Raw genomic sequence first — 25,789 nt, 5'->3', positions numbered from 1 at the left:
GTCGGAAAACATCTGCCCATTCATTTGAATGGGTTTGCCGACGTACTGTGCCGACGACCTGTCATTTACGTGTGGTCGTTTGACAGCTGTCAAACGACGACGCGTAAAATGACTGCTCGTCAAAGAAGTGCAGGACATTTCTTTGGACGTAATTTGAGCCGTTTTTCATTGAATTCAGCTCTAAATTACGGCTGTCAAAGACGCCTTGCAGAATGCGAGGACGAGCAATTACGTCTGAAATTACGGAGCTGTTTTCTCCCCTGTTTTCTACCCTTATAGGCACCTTATACCCTTATAACTACCGCTATAGCAGCCATAGCGGCTGCTACGGGGCCCGCGGCATGAGGGGGCCCGTGTCGCCCGCCGGCACAGGCCCCCAGCATGGCCGGAGGCTCCTCTAGCAGCCGCTATGGCTGCTACAGCGTGACGCCATTGAACATTACGGCAGAGCAGGGAGGAATCTCCCCGCTCTGCCATTAAACAAAAGACATGTATCCCCTATCCACAGGATAGGGGATACATGTGTGATCGCTGGCACTGATAGGGAGAACGGGGGACTGAAAGTCCCCTGAAGTTCTCCATCACAAACCTCGGACTTCCGGGGTCTGTGTCGGCAGCTCCGTAGAAATGAATGGAGCGCCGGTCACGCTTGTGCGCATGCGTGACCAGCGCTCCTTTCATTTTTATTGAGCTGCGTAGACGCCGGAAGTCAGAGGTTAGTCATGGAGAACTTGGGGGGACTTTCCCTGCCAGCGATCACACATGTATCCCCTGTGGATAGGGGATACATGTCTTTTGTCTTTTCACAGTGTAGGTCAAATTTTTTTGGGGGGGTTGGGGACGCCGTATGGCGTTCCCTACAGTGGGGGGCTGTATAGCGTTCCCTACAGGGGGGGCTGTATGGCGTTCCCTACAGGGGGGCTGTATAGCGTTCCCTACAGGGGGGGCTGTATGGCTTTCCCTACAGGGGGGCTGTATAGCGTTCCCTACAGGGGGGGCTGTATGGCGTTCCCTACAGGGGGGCTGTATGGCGTTCCCTACAGGGGGGGCTGTATGGCATTCCCTTCAGGGGGGGGCTGTAAGGCGTTACCTACAGGGGGGGCTGTATGGCGTTCCCTACAGGGGGGCTGTATGGCGTTCCCTACAGGGGGGGGCTGTATGGCGTTCCCTACAGGGGGGGCTGTAGGGCGTTCCCTACAGGGGGGCTGTATGGCGTTCCCTACAGGGGGCTGTATGGTGTTCCCTACAGGGGGGGCTGTATGGCGTTCCCTACAGACCCCCCTGTAGGCAACGCCATACAGACCCCCTGTAGATAACGCCATACAGCCCCCTGTAGATAACGCCATACAGCCCCCTGTAGATAACGCCATACAGCCCCCTGTAGATAGCGCCATACAGCCCCCCCTGTAGATAACGCCATACAGCCCCCTCTGTAGATAACGCCATACAGCCCCCTCTGTAGATAGTGCCATACAGCCCCCTGTAGATAACGCCATATAGCCCCCCCTGTAGATAGTGCCATACAGCCCCCTCTGTAGATAGCACCGTACAGCCCCCCTGTAGATAACGCCATACAGCCCCCTCTGTAGATAGCGCCATACAGCCCCCTGTAGATAACGCCATACAGACCCCCCTGTAGATAGCGCCATACAGCCCCCCTGTAGATAACGCCATACAGCCCCCTCTGTAGATAGTGCCATACAGCCCCCTGTAGATAACGCCATACAGCCCCCCCTGTAGATAGCGCCATAAAGCCCCCTCTGTAGATAGCGCCATACAGCCCCCTCTGTAGATAGCGCCATACAGCCCCCCTGTAGATAACGCCATACAGCCCCCTCTGTAGATAGCGCCATACAGCCCCCTGTAGATAACGCCATACAGCCCCCTTTGTAGATAGCGCCATACAGCCCCCTCTGTAGATAGCGCCATACAGCCCCCTCTGTAGATAGCGCCATACAGCCCCCTTTGTAGATATCTACAGAGGGGGCTGTATGGAGTTATCTACAGGGGGGACTGTATGGCGCTATCTACAGGGGGGGCTGTAAAAAAGGCACTATCTACAAGGGGGGGGGTTGTGTGACACCCAGGGGAGGGGGGCCCCAGTCAAAAGTTTGCTATGGGGCCCAGTCTTTCCTAGTTACGCCCCTGCTTATAGGTAATTATGCGATTTGCAATACTCTATATCTTTATGTCTTTACACATGTGTCATGCAATGTACTTATGCCATATTTAGTAGATCATATTCTAGACTCCTGATCTTTAGATGATAACTTACATTACTCTGTAACAATTTACATGTTATCACATGGTTATTATTATGGATTATGGTGGACATTCCAATCCGGGGTGTTTTTAATTTTTCGTGTTTTAACTGTATGTATTCTGTGGGTAATTTCTCCCTAAAGGGATAATAAAGATTTACATTTTGTTACTTTATTGTGAATTGATGTTATTTATACATCAGGTATATTTTTGGAAATTTTGAATCTATAGTAGATAAGCAGTGGGGAAACCAGCTTTGCTGAAACCCATAAAACAAACCATAGATTTTTATGAAAGTTCATAAACACAACGGCCAACATTTACTAAACAGTTGGAGTAAACTATGCATAAAAAAATTACAAACAGTGACTTGTGACAAATTTGTGATAACATTTCAGAATTTTCTCATCACTCACCAAATTTTCAAAGTTATGAGAAAAGTGGGTATCGTCTCCAAGGGGACATATTTTAAGACACATTTTTTTTAAACACAGATAAAAGTGAAAATAGTGCAAATTTTCGTTTGTTGATAGATATTATTAACAACTTTGGGGATTATACATTTCTTGCAGCTGCCCTATATCCTTGTGTTCAAACCACTTCGATAGGAGAGATTCAGCTAGTAAAAGTATGGTATACTCCGGAACTTCACATTATGGCATCATTTACACGAGCGTAATATACGCGCGTGCTTTTCACGCGTGTCGTACGCACCTATATTAGTCTATGGGGCAGTGCAGACACTGCGTGAATTTTGCGCAGCGCGAGTGCGTTGCGTAAAACTCACGACATGTCCTATCTTTGTGCGCTGTTCGCGCATCACGCACCCATTGAAGTCAATGGGTGCGTGAAAACCACGCATTCCGCACGGAAGCACTTCCGTGCGAACTGCGTGATTCGCGCAACAGCTGTCAAACTCTGAATGTAAACAGAAAAGCACCACGTGCTTTTCTGTTTACAAACACCCAAACGGAGTGTCATAATGATGGCGGCTGCGCGAAAATCATGCAGCCGCGCATCATAAACTGATGACACTCCCAGCTGTTAAGTGCCTTTTGCACACGCAAAACGCCGCGATTTTTGCGTGCGCAAAACGCACACGCTCGTGTAAATCAGGCCTTATAAATATCTAATTTCTTATTTTTTTTCTTCAAATAACATTATGAAAAAGACAGTAACGGAACAAGTGCAGAAACGAGTACTTACACACCTTGCTAGAAACCTTAGAATTACATATGACTTACAAGGTAAATAGTTGCATCTATTCAGAATTTTAAGGAGCAGGCTTCAATACTGGATATTTCCAGGGATAGAAAAGATGTTATATTTTTAATTAAATGCATTGGTGCCACCCAGGAGCGTAGCTAAAGGCCCATGGGCCCGATGCAAAGGTTCCTCTTTGGCCCCCCCCACAAACTAGCAGCCAGGGGCGTCTCTGAGTTCTTGAAATGCCAGGGGAAATAGACCCAATACATATGTGCACCCCCAAAAAATGTGTGTACGTGTATGTATATGTGTATATAGGAGACAGCATATCTATAGCTCAGCAGACAGTATCACACATGATAGGATTAGATATAAGTCCCAGCAGACAGTATCACACATGATAGGATTAGATACAGTGGCTCCGAAGACAGTATCACACATTATGGAATTAGATACAGTGGCCCAGCAGACAGTATCACACATGATAGGATTAGATACAGTGGCTCAGCAGACAGTATCACACATGATAGGATTAGATATAAGGCCCAGCAGACAGTATCACACATGATAGGATTAGATATAAGGCCCAGCAGACAGTATAACACATGATGGGATTAGATACAGTGGTTCAGCAGACAGTATCACACATGATAGGATTAGATATAGGGCTCAGCTCGCTGACATTGCGGCTCCAGCGCTGGACCCAGGAAAGTTAAGAATAATAATAGTTTTGCTTTTTTAGGTGTTACTAATTATTTTTGAGTGTTTGTGTTATTTTACAAGTTCGGTTGTTGGACTACTTCAGATTCGAGGACTACTTCGATAACTGCGTTTTTTTATTCTAAATAAAATGGATAACGAGGATTATGTGGGATTTTTATTTCAATAAAATACTTTTTCTGTCTGCTGCTGCCATATTGTATCTGGCTGGTTATAAATATGGGGGAACCCCACATCGTTCTTTCCAATTATTATTATTTTATTTTTTTTAAAAGATGACGTGGGGTCCCCCCGTTTTTCATAAATAGCCAGATAGCCACTGTGTTTGGCCTTTCCCAGCCTCATACTACCAGCCTGCGGCCGCCCCAGTGCCCGACCATCACTACAGATAGTCGGGTATTGGATCGTACCCGGCTCTTCCCGGCACCCCTGGTGGCGGTGGGTTCGGGGGTAATAATGGGGGTTAGTGTTAGCCTCTGCACCGGCTAATACTAGGCCCCACCTTAGTAATAGATGCTGTCAATCAGCCAGCAGCTATTAATAAGGCAGTAGTAATAAAATTTAAAAAAAAATACAAAGACAGAAAAAACAGGTTTATTGAAATAAAAAAAAAACACACATCCCTCATTAACCATTTTATTGATAATAAAAAAAGCAGTCATCGAAGTAGTTCTTGAATCCAACGTAGTCCAACGACCGAACCTTTAAAAAAACACAAACACAAAAAAAATAACATTAGTAAGGGCCTGTTCACATCACCGCTGCCCTTCCGTCAGAGTTTTCCATTGGGTAACCCCTCAACGGAAAGCCAAACTGAAACCTCAGCTTCCGTTTTCCTCACAATTGATCTCCATGGTGACGGAAATGTTGCTAAAGGTTTCCGTTTGTCACCATTGTGAAAAAAAAACACTCATCACCACAATGTCGCACAGTCTAGAAGTAAAGACAAACACTATTCTGTCAGCATCACCATAGAAAATCGCCTTTGAATAAGACAAATACTATTGTGAGATCATCACAACATAGCCTGGGTAAAATGCAAACATTATGTTAACCCCTTCCCAACATTTGTCATATGGATACGTCATGGAAAGCTAGTGCTTCCCGCATTTTGCCGTATCCATACGACAAATGGTGAACACCGGCTCAGAAGCTGAGTCGGTGCCACCATCCCCGGGTTTCGGATGCATCTTATAGCTGACACCCTGGGGTAATGGCGAGGGCCGAAGTTTGCTCCGATCCCCTTAAATGCAGCTGTCAAAAGCGATCGCTGCATTTAAGTTGTTTGCAGCTCATTGGAACCCCTGCAGGAGTCCCGGTGGCTGCAATGGCAACCGGAGGCCTAATACTTGCCTCCCGGTATTCTTAACACGGAAGCCTTCCAGGACCCGCCCGAGGACAGAAGGCTTCCGTAGCCGACGGCAAGATGGCGCCGGCTCAGGAGCTGAGCCGGCGTCATCAGCGGTGGATGTACGCTGTATGTTACAGCTGACATACCCCTGTAACGGCAGGAACCGGAGCTAGCTCCGATCCCTGCCATTAACCTCTGAGATGCAGCGATCGGAAGCGATCGCTGCATCTTAAAGGTTACTTGCAGATTGCCTGCCCTGCCATGCAATCAGGACTGGCGATTGCTGCTATGGCAACAGGAGACCTAACAATGGCCTCCTGCTCTGCCATTACGGAAGCCGGTAGTGCAATGTATTAGAAAAAAAAAATCTGATAGTTGGACCTTCAAGTCCCCTAGTGGGACTTGAATAATAAAAGTTTCAAGTAATAAAATAAAACACAATCGCCCTGTTCACTTATGAAGTCCTTTATTATTGAAAAAAACGAAATAAACCATAAATATTTGGTATTGCCGTGTCGGTAATGGCCTGAGCTATAAAAATATTATGTTATTTATTCCACGCGGTGAACGGCGTAAAAAAAAAATAACCTCGTAAACAACGATGCCAGAATTTCAGTTTTTTGGTCACTTTGCCCTACAAATATTGGAATAAAAAGTGATCAAAAAGTCGCATGTATCCAAAAATGGTAACTATATAAACTATAGCTCGTCTTGCAAAAAACAAGCCCTCATACAGCTCTGTCGACAAAAAAATTAAAACGTTATGGTACTCAAAACTTGTGACAGAAAATATACATTCTTTTTACAAAAGTAATTTTATTGTAATTTTAAAGTTGTAAAACATAAAAAAGTGCTATAAATTAGGTATCGCCGGAATTAGACTGACCCGCAGAATGAAGTTAACATGTAGTTTATAACGCATGGTGGACGCTGTATAAAAAAAACCAAAAAAACGATGCCAGAATTGCAGTTTTTTGGTCACCTTGCCTCCCAAAAAATAGGATAAAATCAAAAAGTTGCATGTACCCCAAAATGGTACCAATAAAAACTACAGCTCGTCTCACAAAAAAACAGCCCTCATACCACTACGTCTATGAAAAAATTAAATTAGTTAAGGCTTCCATAAGTCAGGAAATAAAAAATATGCAGTTGTGCAGCCCGAGGGGAACATTTCTTCTGTTTCAAGAGGCGGTTTATCAATGCCCTAAAATTAGGGAACCAGGAAAGGGAGGGCCCAAACATATCTGCTGGAAGCGAGAGTGTAAAACGTGATCAAAAAGTCGCATATAACCCAAAATGGTACCAATAATAACTACAGCTTGTCCCGCAAAAAAACAACCCTCATGCCACTATGTCTATGAAAAAATTAAATAAATTAAGGCTCCAATAAGTCAGAAAAAAAAAATGCAGTTGTGCATCCCTGAGGAGAACGTTTTTTCTGTTTCAAGAGGCGAATTATCAAGGCCTTAAAATTAAGGAACCAGGAAGGGTAGGGCCCAAACATATCTGCTGGAAGCGAGAGTGCCCGTAATATACCAGGACAACACTTCCCAGCAAAATTCCCCCTATCTGCAAAGGTGCGAAGTGTAGACCAGAAGGGGGATAAGGAAGGACATTTATCAGCACGACACTGGCCTGTGCAGAAAGGATTGCTTCACAGCGTAGCACACATCTATGGATTATTTTACAGGTTTTTTTTAACCCAATTATTATACCACCTGACTATGCCCCTGATGTACTCTGCCCAGCTTACATATCCCCCACATTATAAACGGAAACACCAGCAATACTCAAACAAAATTACTACCAAGCAAATCCACACTCCAAAAGCCAAATGGTGCTCCCTCCTCTCTGAACCCTACAGCGTGTCCAAACAGCTGTTTACTTCCACATATATGGCATCGCCATACCCGGGAGAACCCTTTTAAAAAATTTTGGGATGTGTGTCTCCAGTGGCACTAGCTGGGCACGACATATTTGCCACTGAAATAGCATACCTAGGGATAAATTTTAATTTTGACTTTGCACCATCCGCAGCGCAATCATTTATGGAAAAGTCCTGTAGGGTGAAAATGCTCACTACACCCCTCAATAAATGCATGGAGGGGTGTAGTTTCCAAAATGGGATCACTTCTCAGGGGTTTCTTTTATTATTTCACATCAGAGCCTCTGCAATTGTGAACCAATAGTTTGTAAATCGCCAAATTAGGCCTCAATGTTACATGGTATTAGGGCCACGTCTAGGGTGTTTCTAAAATCGGGAAACACAGCATAATAGTTAGAGAGCTGTCTTGTTATGGTGGCACAAGCTGGGCACCACATATTGGCATATCTATGGAAAAAAATCTCATTTTCACTCTGCAACATCGAAGGCACACTAATTTCTGCAAAACACCTGCGGGGTTAACATGCCCACTACACCCCTAGTTGAATACCTTGAGGGGTGTAGTTTCCAAAATGGGGTTTTCCACTGTTTTGGTCCCACAGGGGCTTTGCAAATGCGACATAGCGACCATAAACCAATTCAGCAAAATTTGCACTCCAAAAGCCTTCCCTGCCGTCTGCCCAAACAGCAGTTTATGACCATGTGTGGGGTATTGCCGTACTCAGGAGAAATTGCTTTACAAATGCTGGGGTTATTTTTATCCTTTATTTGTTGAGAAAATGAAAAATTTTGAGCTAAACCTACGTCTTATTGAAGAAAAGGTATTGTTTTTATTTTCACTGCCCAATTCTAATAAATTCTATGAAACACCTGTGGGGTCAAAATGCTCACTACACCCCTGGATAAATTACTCAAGGGGTGTAGTTTCCTAAATAGAGTCACTTTTTGGGCGTTTTCATTGTTTTGTCCCCTCAGGGGCTCTTCAATCGAACATGGCCTCTGCAAACCATTCCTGCTAAATGGGATCTCCAAAAGCCAAGTAGCGCTCTTTCCCTTCTGAGCCCTGCCGTGTGTCCAGACAGCCGTTTATGACCACATGTGGGGTATTGTTTTACTCGGGAGAAATTGCTTTACACATTTTGTGGTAGTTCTTCCCCTTTAGTCATTGTGGAAGTGAAAAAAAGATGGATTACTTACCGGTAATCTGTTTTTCATGAACCTATGACAGCACCCCTGGAGAGACATCCCATTCGCTGGACAGGAAGCCTGACGATATAAAAAAGGACACACCTCTCCACACACCCAGTCTTTAGAAAGTACTCAGGATGAGAATTAGTTATCTTTTATTCATATATACACTGTATGAGTATGGACACACAGCCGCTTTTATTACTCATATTTATTTAATTTTTTATTTTATTTTTATTTATTTTTGCGCCACCTTAGTGAAAAGACACCCCACACCATAAATATATATTTAAACACATATATATATACTATATACAACAGATATCAAGAAAGTCTACTGAAGGGGGGGAAACTAGGGTGTGCTGTCATAGGTTCATGAAAAACAGATTACCGGTAAGTAATCCATCTTTTACCCTTTCACCTATGTCAGCATAGGAGATGTAAAATAGATGTAAAATAGAACCCCAGTTTTAGGGTGGGACTACAGCTTGTAGAACTTTCCTACCGAAGGCTAAGTCAGTGACTGAATGCAACTGTAATCTATAATGCTTAATAAAGGTGTGGGGTGAACTCCGTGTAGCCGCCTTGCAAATATGGTCTAGAGATGCGTTGGCTCTTTCAGGCCAAGAAGTAGCTACAGTTCTGGTGGAATGAGCTCCTAAGAACTCTGTGGGATTAGTGTTCTGGCCCAGATAGGCCAAGTGTATGGCCTGTTTAATCCACCTTGCTATTGTTGGTCTGCTAGCTGCCGACCCTCTATTTAGACCCTGGAACTGAACAAGGAGATTCTCTGAAGACTTCCAGTCCTTCGTGACCTCCAGGTAGTGCACTAAGCATCTCCTTACATCTAAACAATTAAACTCCTGTTCCCTTGGATTTTTCGGGGAGTCATGAAAAGGGGAAATTACCTTCGGCAAAAAACCTAGTAAGGTTTTCATGATCACCCTATCGTTCAATATTAAAGTGTAAGGAGAAAAGGCCTGAATTTCACTTACCCTTCGTGCGGTGGTAACTGCTAGTATCAAAGTAAATTTTAGAGTGAGAAACTTAATGGACAGGGAGTCCAAAGGCTCAAAGGATGAGCCCATCAAAGCATTAAGGACTAACTTTAAGTCCCAAGGTGGGACTGAAGACCTTACTTGGGGTCTTATCCTGGAGGCCGCAATCAGGAAAATTCTAATCCAGGGGTGTTCTGCTAATCTGGAATCATAAAAGGAGCTTATGGCAGAAACCTGTACGTTTAATGTACTGGGCTTGAGGCCTTTGTCTAGCCCTGCCTGAAGAAAGTCTAAAATCAGGGAAATATCTGAATCTGTTAATGAATCTATATCAATGCCAGAAAAGGAGAGAAAGGCTTTCCAGACCCATTAATATATCTTAGAGGTAACCTGCTTCCTACTTGACATTAAAGTAGAGATGACCGTCTCAGAGATAACTCTTTTCCTGAGGATTACCGTCTCAGTCTCCATGCTGTAAGATGCAGCCTGGAGATGTCTGGATGAACTACTGGGCCCTGGGACAGGAGATCTAGGCTGTCTGGAAGGATCCATGGTCAGGTTACGGACAACTTCCTCAACCAGGTGAACCACGGCCTCTTTAGCCAAAATGGAGCGATCCGGATCACCTAGGCTGTCTTCTCTGATCTTTTTTAAAACCCTCGGAAGTAGACAGCGAGGGGAAGAGGCATAACCTAGTTCCAGGCTCCAACTCTGAGAGAAAGAGCATCTACTGCTACTGGATCTTGCCGGGGATCTAGGGAAAATAATCTGGGCACCTTCCTGTTCTCCCTGGTAGCGAACAGGTCTATGGAAGGATTCCCCCACCTGGCCACTATCATCTGGAAGACTTCCCAATTCAGGAACCACTCCGACTGCAGCAACTGTCTTCTGCTCACGAAGTCTACTACCTGATTGTCCCTTCCCCTTAGATGGACAGCTGAAAGGGAGGATAGATGCAGCTCGGCTAGGGAAAAGATCTCTGTAGCTAACTTCATCAGAAGCCCTGATTTTGTACCTCCCTGATGGTTTATGTATGCTACTGCAGTCGTGTTATCTGAAAAAACCTTCACTCTCTTTCCAGAAAGTATAGGGATTGTGCTCCTTATTGACTGAAGTACTGCCTCCAGCTCCCTGTAATTGGAAGACCTTATGGAGGTCTGGGCATCCCACTGACCCTGTAGGCAGAAGGATTCGCCATGGGCACCCCATCCCCAGGGGCTGGCATCTGCTGTGATGTTCAGGGTTGTGGACATTTCCCATGAAACACCCTCCCTGACGTTCTGTACTTTCATCCACCACCTGAGCGAGAGTCTGGCTACTGAGGAAAGGATCAAGGAGTGATCTAGAGAGCGCTTGTTCTTGTCCCACTTTTCTAGTATGTCCCTCTGCAAAGATCTGGACCTGAACTGAGCCCACATTATGGCCGGGATACAGGAGGTCAAAAGGCCCAGGACAGACATAGCCTTTCTGAAGGAAGTCAAACGATCTAAAAAGAGGACAGAGACTCTTTCTATCAAAGGCTTGATCTTTCCCTGAGGGAGAAAGGACATCTGTTTGGAGGAGTCTAGAAGGATCCCCAAAAAAATGCATCTTTTTGATGGGGTTAAGACTGACTTGTTCATGTTTATATTCCAACCCAGATCTATGAAAGTCGAATGTACTGACCGTAGATGGTGTGTCAAGGTCTGGGCGGTGTCTGCCACTATCAGAAAGTCGTCCTGGTAGGGAATGATCAGAATGTCCTTTGTCTGTATGTATGACATCATTTCTGATATAAGTTTGGTAAAGACTCTCGGTGCCTGAGAGATACCAAACAGGAGCGCTCTGTATTGGAGGTAGACTAGGGAGTCGTTTAAAACTACTGCCACCCTTAGATACTTCTGGTGAGTGATGCAAACAGGGACATGGTAATAAGCATCCTCCAGGTCTATAGATGCCATCATACAATCGAAAAGAAGATTTGTAAATCAGGAAGGAGTTTAGCTGCTTTCAATTTATTATGACCCTGAATCAGCCCTCCTGCTTCTTTACCAGAGAAAGGGGGGAATGGTACTCCTTCCCTATCTCTGGTCTCAGGACTGGTACCAGAACCCCTTTCCTGATAAGAGCAATAACTTCCGACTCTAGGGCCTGCTGTTTTTCTGAATCCTTCTGCCTCTTTGTGGGGAGGAATCTGTCTGGAGGAGGGGACATGAATTCTAGCTTGTACCCAGTTTTTATGATATCTAGAACCCACTTGTTTGAGGAGATCCCTTCCCATTCTTGATAGAAAGGGGATAAGCGACCTTTTACCCTGCTCCCCCTGGCATCATTGTTGGTGATCCTTGTTTTTGGGATCACCCTGAGGCTTAAACAGGAAACCCCTGTTCTTCCTAGGGAACTTAGAGGATCTAAAATCCTGTCTTTTGGAAATGGGTTTTCTATTAAATTTCCTGGGACAAAAGGAGTCTGGTTTGCCCTGGGTAGGAAACCCCTTCCTCCTATCGGATGCTTTGTCCAGGAGATCATCCAGTGGGGCCCCAAACAAAAAAAAATCACCTGAACAAGGGATAGAACAAAGTCTCCCTTTGGAGCCTGCATCACCTTTCCATGTTTTCAGCCATATTGCCCTTCTGGCTGAATTGAATAAGGCTGCGGATCTGGCTGCCAGACGGACTGAGTCCACTGAGGCATCAGCCAAAAAATCTGTGGCTTTAGACAAAACCGGAAGGAAAGCCAATATCTGATCCCTAGGAGTTTTGTCCCTGAGATGAAGCTCCAACTGGGCTATCCAGACCTTTAAAGACCTGGCTACACACATAGCCGCAATACCCGGCTTAAAGGCCCACACAGGGGCTTCCCAGGTTCTCTTAAGGTAATAGTCCGCCTTCCTGTCCATAGGATCAGGGAGAGACCCCAGATCCTCAAACAGTAAGGCATTCTTCCTGGATATCTTCACTACTGGAGCATCCAGTCTGGGAAAACTATCCCAGTCCTTACTTAAGCCCTCCTCAAAGGGATATTTTCTCTTTAAGATCTTGGGAATGCCTAATTTCCTGTCAGGGTTCTTCCATTCCCTCTTAATGAGGCTGGATATATTCCCGTGAACAGGAAAAGTCCTCTGTTTCCTGGGACCCAGGCCCTCAAACATAATGTCCTGAACAGACCGGGGTTCCTTGTGGTCATCGATATTCATCGTGGCCCGTATTGCCTTAAGGAGTTGGTCCACGTCCTCTGCTGGGAACAAGTTCTTCCCTCCCCCATCCTCTAAATTGATCAGAGAGGGTCCCAGGAAGAGAGTGGACAAGGCTCGCAAACAAAGAATATGCCATGTGTAGTAGGAAGCTGGCAGCCTCTTATCAAAAATGGTTCTAGATGTTTCTAATTCCTTAAAACTCAGAGGAGCCCAGCTCCCCTTCCTCCTCAAATGCCTCCTTGCTAGAGGAATTAGAAACATCTAGAACCTGCCGAGTCTTGCCAGACGAGGCGCTAGGACGATCATGATTCCTTCTGAGGGATCTAAGGGAGCTCTTAACCTCTGTAGGTACTATATCCCTTATGCTAGATGCAAGGCTAGGGGATTCTTCTGCCAGGATCTTATCCAAACAAGGTTGGCATAACCGTTTTTGATAAGAGGCTGCCAGCTTCCTACTACACACGGCACATTCTTTGTTGCGAGCCTTGTCCACTCTCTTCCTGGGACCCTCTCTGACCTAGGAAAACATGCAATACACAAGGAAGGACAGAGTTAATAATATGAATAAAAGGTCTGTCCTATGTTAAGGATCTGCCAGGCACAGCTTCTGTGTATACGCCCATAGGTAATCAGTCTGCACCTGCTTCTATGTCTGTGAGACTGACTCCATCTTCCACCACTCAGGATGGCAGGCTTAGGAGTGGGAGAGCCTATCACAGCCTGGCCAGACGGAGCTAGCTCCTGCCCTCTGTCTATTTATACCTGCCTTTCCTGTTCCTCCTTGCTTGTGATTCTTCTGTTTGGTTTCCTAGCCCTGCTGTAGCTTCTGTACTATTTGACCCTGCTTCATATGACCCTGGCTTACTGACTACTCTCCTGCTCTGCGTTTGGTACGTCGTACACTCCTGGTTTGACTCGGCTTGTTCACTACTCTCCTGCTCTGCGTTTTGTACCTCGTACACTCCTGGTTTGACTCGGCTCGTTCACCACTCTTGTTGTTCACGGTGTTGAAGTGGGCAACTGCCCCATTTCCCTTTGCTTCTGTGTAACCTTGTCTGTTTGTCTGTCGTGCACTTATTGAGCGTAGGGACCGTCGCCCAGTTGTACCCCGTCGCCTAGGGCGGGTCGTTGCAAGTAGGCAGGGACTGAGTGGCGGGTAGATTAGGGCTCACCTGTCTGTTTCCCTACCCCCATCATTACATAATCACAAGCCCTTTACCTAGTCTACCCTGGTCCCTCACACTACTATGGACCCCCTTGAGACCCTGGCTCAGCAAATGCAGGGTCTCTCCCTACAGGTCCAGGCCCTGGCTCAGAGGGTCAACCAGCCTGATGCTACCATGGTAGTGCCCCTCACCTCACCTCTTGAACCCCACCTCAAGTTGCCTGACCGGTTCTCAGGGGACCGGAAGACTTTTTTCTCCTTTCGGGAGAGTTGTAGGCTCTATTTTCGCTTAAAGCCCCACTCCTCAGGTTCTGAGAGCCAGCGGGTGGGTATAATTATATCCTGGCTCCAGGAAGGGCCCCAAGAATGGGCCTTCTCCTTGGCTCCTGACGCCCCGGAACTTTCCTCCGTTGATCTTTTCTTTTCTGCTCTCGGACTCATTTATAACGAGACTGACAGGACTGCCTTTGCCGAGAGTCAGCTGGTGACCTTACGTCAGGGTAAGAGACCAGTGGAGGAGTATTGTTCTGACTTTAGGAAGTGGTGCGTAGCTTCTCGGTGGAATGATCCTGCCTTAAGGTGCCAGTTTAGGTGGGGTCTGTCGAACGCCCTGAAAGACCTGCTAGTTAGTTATCCCTCTTCTGACTCCCTAGACCAGGCTATGGCTTTAGCGGTACGACTTGACCGACGTCTCAGGGAACGACAACTTGAACGTTTTTGTGTTTTCCCCTCTGACTCCCCCATGATGCCTCCCGAGGTTCCGTTGCTTCGCTCTTCCACGGAAGACTCGGAGGTACCTATGCAACTCGGGGCCTCCGCGTCCCCCCGACAACGTAGAGAGTTCCGCAGGAAGAATGGTCTCTGCTTCTATTGTGGGGATGACAAGCATCAAGTGAACACCTGTCCTAGGCGTAAGAATAAGCAGCCGGAAAACTTCTGCGCCTAAGTGATCATCGGGGAGGTCACTTGGGCGCACAGGTATTTCCCGTAAATATGAAACGTAATAAAATCTTGCTTCCTTTTCAGGTCTCTTTTGGTGGTAGGTCTGCTACCGGCAGTGCCTTCGTGGATTCAGGGTCTTCTGCTAATATCATGTCTGTGGAATTTGCTATGTCTCTAGCTATGCCTTTGTTTGATTTGCCTAAACCTGTCCCGGTAGTGGGTATCGACTCCACTCCTCTTGCTAATGGTTATTTTACACAGCATACCCCTGTTTTTGAACTCCTTGTTGGCTCCATGAATTTGGAGCAGTGCTCTGTACTGTTGATGCAGGGATTATCGTCCGATTTGGTTTTAGGCCTTCCCTGGTTGCAGTTGCATAATCCCACGTTTGACTGGAATACTGGGGAGCTTACCAAATGGGGTAATGGATGCTTGACGTCATGTTTTTCTGTTAATTCTATTTCTCCCCCTGAGGAGGTGAACACGCTACCTGAGTTTGTTCAGGACTTCGCTGATGTTTTCTCTAAGGCGGCCTCCGAGGTGTTACCTCCTCATAGAGAATACGATTGCTCCATCGATTTTGTACCAGGAGCTAAGCTCCCTAAGGGTAGGATATTTAATCTCTCTTGTCCCGAACGTGAAGCCATGAGAGAGTATATCCAGGAATGCCTGGCCAAGGGTTACATTCGCCCCTCTACTTCTCCGGTAGGTGCTGGCTTCTTCTTCGTAGGGAAGAAGGATGGTGGTCTTAGGCCATGCATTTACTACCATAACTTGAATAAGGTCACTGTAAGGAACCAGTATCCCCTTCCTTTGATTCCTGATCTCTTTAATCAAGTTCAGGGGGCCCAATGGTTCTCTAAGTTTGATCTACGGGGGGCGTATAACCTTATCCGCATCAAAGAGGGGGATGAGTGGAAGACTGCGTTTAACACGCCCGAAGGTCATTTCGAATACCTCGTCATGCCCTTTGGGTTGTGTAATGCTCCCGCGGTCTTCCAGAATTTCATAAATGAGATTTTAAGACATTACCTGGGGGTATTTCTTGTAGTGTAACTTGATGACATACTTGTGTTTTCCAAGGACTGGTCCTCCCACATTGAGCATGTCAGGAAGGTGCTCCAGGTCCTTCGGGAAAACAAACTGTTTGCGAAGACCGAAAAATGTGTGTTTGGGGTGCAGGAGATACCATTTTTGGGTCAAATCCTCACTCCTCATGAATTCCGCATGGACCCCGCCAAGGTCCAGGCTGTGGCGGAATGGGTCCAACCTGCCTCCCTGAAGGCGTTACAGTGCTTCTTGGGGTTCGCTAATTATTACAGGAGATTTATTGCTAACTTCTCGGTCATCGCTAAGCCTCTTACGGACCTCACTCGCAAAGGTGCTGATCTCCTCCACTGGCCTCCTGAGGCTGTCCAGGCTTTTGAGGTCCTTAAGAAGTGCTTTATCTCGGCCCCGGTGCTGGTTCACCCCAACCAAATGGAGCCATTTGTCGTGGAGGTTGACGCGTCCGAGGTGGTAGTAGGGGCTGTCTTGTCCCAGGGTACCAGTTCCCTCACCCATCTCCGTCCCTGTGCCTACTTCTCCAGGAAGTTTTCGCCCACTGAGAGTAACTATGATATTGGCAACCGCGAACTCTTAGCCATTAAATGGGCATTTGAAGAGTGACGCCACTTCCTGGAGGGGGCTAGGCACCAGGTAACGGTCCTTACCGACCACAAGAATCTGGTTTTCCTAGAATCTGCCCGGAGGCTAAACCCGAGACAAGCTCGATGGGCGCTATTTTTTACCAGATTCAACTTTTTGGTTACCTATAGGGCTGGGTCTAAAAATATTAAGGCCGATGCACTGTCGCGTAGCTTCATGGCCAGCCCTCCTTCGGAGGAAGATCCTGCTTGTATTTTGCCTCCTGGTATAATCATTTCTTCTATTGATTCTGATTTAGTCTCTGAAATTGCGGCTGATCAAGGTTCAGCTCCCGGGAACCTTCCTGAGGACAAGCTGTTTGTTCCCCTGCAATTCCAGCTAAGGGTACTTAGGGAAAATCATGACTCCGCACTATCTGGTCATCCAGGCGTCCTGGGTACCAAACACTTCATTGCCAGAAACTATTGGTGGCCTGGGTTGCCTAAAGACATTAAGGCCTACGTCGCCGCTTGTGAGGTTTGTGCTAGGTCCAAGACTCCCAGGTCCCGATCAGCGGGCTTACTATGTTCTTTGCCCATTCCCCAGAGACCTTGGACCCATATCTCCATGGATTTTATCACCGATTTGCCTCCATCTCAAGGCAAGTCAGTGGTGTGGGTTGTAGTAGACCGCTTCAGTAAGATGTGCCACTTTGTGCCCCTCAAGAAACTACCCAATGCCAAGACGTTAGCTACCTTGTTTGTCAAACACATCCTGCGTCTCCATGGGGTCCCTGTCAATATTGTTTCGGACAGAGGGGTACAATTTGTTTCATTGTTTTGGAGAGCCTTCTGTAAAAAGTTGGAGATTGATCTGTCCTTCTCCTCTGCCTTCCATCCTGAAACTAATGGCCAAACTGAGAGGACTAATCAATCTCTAGAACAATATTTAAGGTGTTTTATCTCTGACTGTCAATATGATTGGGTCTCATTCATTCCCCTCGCCGAATTTTCCCTTAATAACCGGGTCAGTAACTCATCAGGGGTCTCCCCCTTTTTCTGTAATTTTGGGTTTAATCCACGGTTCTCCTCCGTTTCACCTGGTAGTTCCAACAATCCCGAGGTAGAGGTCGTTCATCGGGAACTGTGCACAGTCTGGGCCCAGGTTCAGAAGAACCTAGAGGCGTCCCAGAGCGTACAAAAAACTCAGGCTGATAGAAGACGTTCTGCTAACCCCTTGTTTATGGTCGGGGATCTGGTGTGGTTATCGTCTAGGAACTTGCGCCTTGAGGTCCCGTCCAAGCAGTTTGCTCCCCGGTTTACTGGGCCGTATAAGGTCATTGAAGTCCTCAATCCTGTCTCCTTCTGACTGGAGTTGCCCCCATCTTTTCGAATACACGATGTGTTTCATGCCTCCCTCCTTAAACGCTGCTCCCCGTCCTTGGCTCCCTCGAAACCTCCTGTTCCCGTTCTCACCCCTGAGGGGGTGGAATTCGAGGTGGCCAAGATTGTGGACAGCAAGATGGTCCAAGGCTCCCTCCAGTACCTGGTCCATTGGAGAGGATACGGGCCTGAGGAGAGGACTTGGGTACCCGCCCGGGATGTTCACGCTGGGGTATTGATCAGGAAGTTCCACCTTCGTTTCCCCAATAAACCAGGTCCACTTAGAAAGTGTCCGGTGGCCCCTCATAAAAGGGGGGTACTGTAAAGGATCTGCCAGGCACAACTTCTGTGTATACGCCCATAGGTAATCAGTCTGCACCTGAGTCTATGTCTCTGAGACTGACTCCATCTTCCACCACTCAGGATGGCAGGCTTAGGAGTGGGAGAGCCTATCGCAGCCTGGTCAGACGGAGCTAGCTCCCGCCCTCTGTCTATTTATACCTGCCTTTCCTGTTCCTCCTTTGCTTGTGATTCTTCTCGTGTGGTTTCCTGGCCCAGCTACAGCTTCTATCTATTTGATCCTGCTCCATACTGACCCTGGCATACTGACTACTCTCCTGCCCTGCGTTTGGTACCTAGTTCACTCCTGGTTTGACTCGGCTCGTTCACCACTCTTGTTGCTCACGGTGTTGCCGTGGGCAACTGCCCCTTTCCCTTAGCTTTGTGTACCCTTGTCTGTTTGTCTCGTGCACTTACTGAGCGTAGGGACCGCCGCCCAGTTGTACCCCGTCGCCTAGGGCGGGTCGTTGCAAGTAGGCAGGGACAGAGTGGCGGGTAGATTAGGGCTCACTTGTCCGTTTCCCTACCCCCATCATTACATAAGTAGCTAATTCTTTCTCAACCTGTTGTAATAGTAGAAGGTAATTATATTTATGGAAAAGGGAAGTAGGATAAGTCAGCTGTATACCCAAGTATGGAATAGAGTCAACTGCCCATACAAAGGAATATGCGTTTTGCAAAGACATCTTAAGTTCATGTGATAGATTCATACCTAGTATTACAGACTTACTCACATTCAGCTTGTAATAGGAAACCTGACTAAACTGTTCCAAAATCTTAGCAACTGCAGATACTGAGACCGTGGGATTAGATATCGCAATAATCACATTGTCCGCGAATAAACCAGTCTTGTGTTCCGTGTTCCCAACTTTAATACCACTGATCTCTGGACAGGAACGAATTAAGGCTGCTAGGGGTTCCATGACTAAAGTAAAGATAAGTGGGGATAGGGGACACCCCTGCCTAGTTTCATTTGTTACATAGTTACATAGTTACATAGTTAGTACGGCTGAAAAAAGACACATGTCCATCAAGTTCAACCAAGGGACGGGAAAAGGGAAGGAAAAATTTCTACACACAGGAGTTAATACTTTTTTGTTCTAGGAAATTATCTAACCCTTTTTTAAAGCCATCTACTGTCCCTGCTGTGACCAGCTCCTGCGGTAGGCTATTCCATAGATTCACAGTTCTCACGGTAAAGAAGGCTTGTCGCCTCTGCAGGTTGAACCTTTTTTTCTCCAGACGGAGGGAGTGCCCCCTTGTTTTTTGAGGGGGTTTTACAAGGAACAGGATTTCACAATTTTTTTTGTATGTGCCATCAATATATTTATATAAGTTAATCATGTCCCCCCTTAGTCGTCTTTTTTCAAGGCTAAATAGGTTTAATTCTTTTAATCTTTCCTCATAACTTAAATTCTCCATGCCCCTAATTAGCTTCGTTGCTCTTCTTTGTATTTTTTCCAACTCCAGGGCATCCTTTCTATAAACTGGAGCCCAGAACTGAACTGCATATTCTAGATGAGGCCTCACTAATGCTTTGTAAAATGGCAATATTACATCCCTGTCCCGTGAGTCCATGCCTCTTTTAATACACGACAATATCCTGCTGGCCTTTGAAGCAGCTGATTGACACTGCATGCTGTTATTGAGTTTATGATTTACAAGTACACCCAGATCCTTCTCAACAAGTGAATCCGCCAGTGTAGCTCCCCCTAGGTCATATGATGCATGCAGGGTGTTGGTACCCAGATGCATAACTTTACATTTATCTACATTAAACTACATCTGCCAAGTGGACGCCCAAACACTTAGTTTGTTTAAATCTGCCTGCAATTCATGAACATCTTCCATAGACTGAACTATATTACATAGCTTGGTGTCATCTGCAAAAATAGAAATAGTGCTATTAATCCCATCTTCTATATCATTAATAAATAAGTTGAATAATAGTGGTCCCAGCACTGAACCCTGGGGTACACCACTTATTACCGGGGACCATTCAGAGTAGGAATCATTGACCACAACTCTCTGGATACGGTCCTTGAGCCAATTCTCAATCCAATTACAAACTATATTTTCTAAACCTATAGTCCTTAATTTACCCATTAGGCGTCTATGGGGGACAGGGTCAAATGCCTTTGCAAAGTCCAAAAACACTAAATCCACAGCGGCCCCTCTGTCTAGGCTTCTGCTCACCTCTTCATAGCTAGTAATCCCAAAACGCAAAGATGAGCATCCAGACGTATATACCATTGCTGATGGAAAAGTGTATAGGGCCATAATACTATGATGAGCCATCCCAGTAATACCGAATTTAGTTAAGATTTCACCCAAATAACCCCAATGAACCCTGTCGAAAGCCTTCTCTGCATCAAGGGAAAGAAGCAGAGAAGGCGTCCGATCCTCCTCAATTGAACACAATAAGTTCACGAGTCTCCTAGTGCCATCCGAGGACAGCCTGCCTTTAACGAACCCCACTTGATTTTTAAGATTGTATAAATCAGCATAATAGTCCGCCATCACATTAGCTATATCTTGGGGATTAAAAACTCTCTCATTTTTAGTGTTATACAAAAAAGGGATTCTGGATTAGGAGGAACGCTGTTTAAGGTGTGATGCTAACAACGCACTAGCTTTATTATTATAGCCATAGTATCTCGCTCTAACCTTCCTCAAGGCTTGTTCATATTTGTATAAGTCCAGTTGATGTAACTGATGCTGCAAGTTCTTAATCATATCTGCCCTCAAAGGACAATAAACCCGTTTATTATCCCCACTGAGTTGAGTAATGGTAGAGGATAAATGAAAACGCATCTCAGCCCTCTGTCTCTTATCCCTGGATGGAATCTTAATAAAGTGACCTCTCATATACGCTTTATGCGCACACCACAATGTATTATGAGTGACATCCCCAGTGTTATTCTCCGAATAAAAGGTATGTAATAACTTTTCCAGGCTATCTCCATGTTTAGTGGACTGTAAGAAATAATTATTTAGACGCCACAAGGATGTTGGCGTAGAATTATATTGTTCCGCTATAGAAATACATATTGGAGCGTGATCGGACCAATCTATATTTCCAATACCAGATGACAAAACACGTTGGAACAACACAGCATCAGTAAGGATCAAATCTATACAAGAGTAAGTCTTGTGTGGATGGGAGAAGAAAGTATAATCTCGTTCTGATGGGTGTTGCAACCTCCATACATCCACTAAGGCCTCCTTATGAGTAAGGTTAAATAGCTCAGAGGGTCTATCGGCCCCACCAGGACCCGTAGTATCCAACGAGGACCACATCACTTTTTTAAAATCCCCTAGAATCAATACTGAGCCCAGTTTATGTTTGGTAATGATTTTAAAAATGGACTGGAAAAATTTGGTCTGCTTCTGGTTCGGAGCATAAATGGACACCAAAGTATAAGTAACATTATTAATATCGCAGATCAGCATAACATAGCGCCCATACGGATCTATATGAGACGATCGTAGCGTGAAGGCCACCGATTTTTAAATTGCAATAGCCACTCCCCTCTTCTTATTCAGGGCAGGAGAGACAAAGATATGTGGAAATTGCTTGTGATGTAATCTACATATATCCGCCTGATTTAAATGCGCTTCTTGAACACAGATAATATCCACATGACACCTAAGGGCTTCTTTCCACAGCATAGATCTTTTAAAGGGACTGTTAAGACCCTTCACATTAATGGAAACTAATTGTATCACCATCTTAGTGCACAGTTACTGCCCGCTAACTTCCCAACAGTTAGACATCCCACTGACAAATGAAAAGCCATGACAATATGAAATACATAGCAATGTAGATACGCCTGATATAGACCAAAAAACAGAACAGAAATTACAGCTGACAAACAGTCAGTGAACAAGTTACAAACCAGTGAAACTTCACATCCATCTGGAGGATGCAAAGGGGGGAAAAATAAACACATCACTTGCAGTGTTTCAGCATGAACCGTACCAAGGCATACACATGTAGCTCCATCTTCAGAAATAAACAACAGAAGTAGTCCAGGAACATGACATAACTTCCAAGGCCTGCCAAGCAGACCCTATACCATCATATCTTTGCAGCAGAGCCATCACAGTTCAGTCAATGTGAAGATTTAGTTACCCACTCTTCTTCCAGCCGAGGTGTAGATTTCTGTCTCGGAGAATAACTTGAAGAAGCAGACGGGAGTAACTGCCATTCTTTAAGTAATTGCATCACTTTTCCTGGCGGACATTGTGCATTCTCAGGATCTTTGCAACTTCTTGAAATTCCTTTCTTTTAGCCAAAGTTACTGCAGATAGGTCAGTGAAAACTGACACCTCTTGAAATCTTTAAGGTAAATCCACTGGATTTCTGGCAGCTTGCATCATCTTTTCTTTAAAGTGAAAAAAGTGCAGCCGAGCTATCACATCTCTGGGAATGGCGGCAGAAAGCTCTTTAGGTTTCGGAATATGGTGAACTCTATCAAGAAGTAGATCCGGTGCAGGTGAATCAGGCAGTAAAGCAACGAAGAAGTCAGTGAGAAACTCCCCCAACTGTTCAGGTTTAATAGATTCAGGAATACCTCTGAACCTAACGTTGTTGCGCCTAGAACGATCTTCCATATCTGCGATTTTTAACCGCATGAGCCCCACTTCTTCTTCCAGGGAGGAGTTAAGGTCTACCGACTCATTATGGGCGCCAGAAAATTCCGCCATTTTTGTCTCCATGTGGGACGTACGTTCCCCCAATGCATTAAATTCAGCTTGAATATTCATAAAAGCTGACTGTATGTCCTTCTGCAAAGAAGATCTCAGACTTTCCAACATACCTTTGATCATGTCTTCTGTAACAGGCTGAAACGGCCGAGAAGCAGGAAGCAGGGACTGTGAAGCACATGGCGTCCCGTTATCTAACTGCAGCGTGGGAGACATATGAGGAATCCCCACACAGTTACTCACATTGCTACTGAAAGTCTCTCTGTCAAGCGTGGAGGAGGACATGTGGGGAGATTGATTGCAGCCAGGTGCACTGGTCAGTGAAGATGCAGGCGACGGAGTAAATCTGTCTCCTGACTCTGTATCTCGTCTGGTGCCGGCGCCATCTTGTGACCTCGTGGACGGGAAGAACTCAGTGAGTCTCGCTGAGCTCTCTTTCTTCTTTGCCTTCCTCATTATAAACTGTGATAAACTTTGATCCTGCAAAGCTTGTACTACTCCTGGACTAAAATATCGTCCTGGAAAGTGTAAATTAGAGCCGCTTTGATGCCTGGTGTAATGGAGCTAAGGCAAACACGTCTTACTCCATGCTCATCAGGCCATGCCCCCATCTCCATGGATTTTATCACCGATTTGCCTCCATCTCAAGGCAAGTCGGTGGTGTGGGTTGTAGTAGACCGCTTCAGTAAGATGTGCCACTTTGTGCCCCTCAAGAAACTACCCAATGCTAAGACGTTAGCTACCTTGTTTGTCAAACACATCCTGCGTCTCCATGGGGTCCCTGTCAATATTGTTTCTGACAGAGGGATACAATTTGTTTTTTTGTTTTGGAGAGCCTTCTGTAAAAAGTTGGAGATTGATCTGTCCTCCTTTGCTTTCCATCCTGAAACTAATGGCCAAACTGAGAGGACTAATCAGTCTCTAGAACAATATTTAAGGTGTTTTATCTCTGACTGTCAATATGATTGGGTCTCATTCATTCCCCTCACCGAATTTTCCCTTAATAACCGGGTCAGTAACTCGTCAGGGGTCTCCCCCTTTTTCTGTAATTTTGGGTTTAATCCACGGTTCTCCTCCGTTTCACCTGGTAGTTCCAACAATCCCGAGGTAGAGGTCGTTCATCGGGAACTGTGCACAGTCTGGGCCCAGGTTCAGAAGAACCTAGAGGCGTCCCAGAGCATACAAAAAACTCAGGCAGATAGAAGACGTTCTGCTAACCCCTTGTTTATGGTCGGGGATCTGGTGTGGCTATCGTCTAAGAACTTGCGCCTTAAAGTACCGCATGTACCGAAGCCAGGCAAGCGTCTCCCCCCAGAGGAGACCCCACCCACGGCAGGAATCTTCCACCTCCGTAGAGGGAAGCGTTGACCGGGAGAGGAGGGAGATACCAGCCCCAGACTACGGGTTGCTCCCTAAGAGACTTATACCCTCAGAACACCTCCAGGAACAAAGGTGAGTACCTGCTGGAGGGTCTGCAATCCTGGAGAGAGTGTCTTGCCATCAGGACAATCCCATCCGGAGGATAGGAAACCTGACTGGGTGTGTGGAGAGGTGTGTCCTTTTTTATATCGTCAGGCTTCCTGTCCAGCGAATGGGATGTCTCTCCAGGGGGTGCTGTCATAGCTGAAAGGCTAAAAATTAGCTAAACCAACATTTTCTTTTAATTTTCACGGCCTAATTCCAATAATTTCTGCAAAAAACCTGTGCGGTCAAAATGCTCACTATACCCCTAGAAAATTTCCTCAATGGGTGTAGTTTCCAAAATTGGGTCACTTGTGGGGGTTTCCACTGTTTTGTCCCCTCAGGGGCTTTGCAAATGTGATATGGCCTCCACAAAATATTCCTACTAAATTTGAGCACCAAAAGCCAAATGGCGCTCTTTCCCATCTAAGCCCTGCCGTGTGTCCAAACAGCCGTTTATGACCACATATGGGATATTGTTTTACTCGGGAGAAATTGCTTTACATATGTTGTAGTGCTTTTTCCCCTTTAGTCCTTGTGGAAATGAAAAAAAATTAGCTAAACCTACATTTTCTTTGAAAAAATGTAGGTTTAAATTTTTACGACCTAATTCCAATAATTTCTGCAATAAACCTGTGGAGTCAAAATGCTCACTATACCCCTAGATAATTTCCTTGAGGTGTGTAGTTTCCCAAATGGGGTCACTTTTGGGGGATTTCCACTCTTTTGGCACCGCAAGAGCCCTACAAACCTGACATGGTGCCTAAAATATATTCTAATAAAAAGAAGGCCCCAAAATCCTCTAGGTGCTCCTTTGCTTCTGAGGCCTGTGTTTCAGTCCATTACCACACTAGGGCCACATGTGGGATATTTCCTAAAACTGCAGACTCTGGGCAATAAATATTGAGTTGCATTTCTCTGGTAAAACTTTGTGTTACAAGAAAAATGGATTAAAAATGAATTTCTGCAAAAAAAAGATTTCTCCTCTACTTTGCTCTAATTCCTGTGAAACGTCTAAAGGGTTAAGAAACTTTCTAAATGCTGTCTTGAATACTTTGAGGGGTGAAGTTTTTAAAATCGGGTGACTTATTGGGGTTTTCCAATATATAAGACCCTCAAAGCCACTTCACTACTGAACTGGTCTGTGAAAAAATAGCCTTTTGAAATTTTCTTGAAAATGTGAGAAATTGCTGCTAAAGTTCTAAGCCTTGTAACGTCCTAGAAAATTAAAAGGATTGTTAAAAAAACGTCAATCTAAAGTAGACACATGGGGGATGTTAATTAGCAAAAATTTTGTGTAGTATAACTGCCTGTCTTACAAGCAGATACTGTATTTCGGACTATAAGATGAAGTTTTTAGCAAGAATAAATCTTGCTAA

The 25,789-nt window shown here is 45.5% G+C and overlaps 1 protein-coding gene across 1 annotated transcript in view; it reads left to right on the top strand.

Moving 5' to 3' along the window:
• Window positions 1-25,789, top strand: part of LOC142741983 (ciliary microtubule inner protein 2B-like) — a 59,289-nt gene that overhangs the window by 7,822 nt on the left and 25,678 nt on the right. The window contains exon 3 of the mRNA XM_075851320.1: window positions 18,815-18,820. Within this exon, the coding sequence (XP_075707435.1) occupies window positions 18,815-18,820 (6 nt within the window). The remainder of the gene's footprint in view (window positions 1-18,814; window positions 18,821-25,789) is intronic.

The sequence above is a fragment of the Rhinoderma darwinii genome, chromosome 1 (assembly GCF_050947455.1).
Source record: "Rhinoderma darwinii isolate aRhiDar2 chromosome 1, aRhiDar2.hap1, whole genome shotgun sequence".
In the NCBI taxonomy this organism is placed as follows: Eukaryota; Metazoa; Chordata; class Amphibia; order Anura; family Rhinodermatidae; genus Rhinoderma; species Rhinoderma darwinii.
Note: the sequence above shows the minus strand (reverse complement) of the source record. Positions and strands in the feature narration are given on the sequence as shown.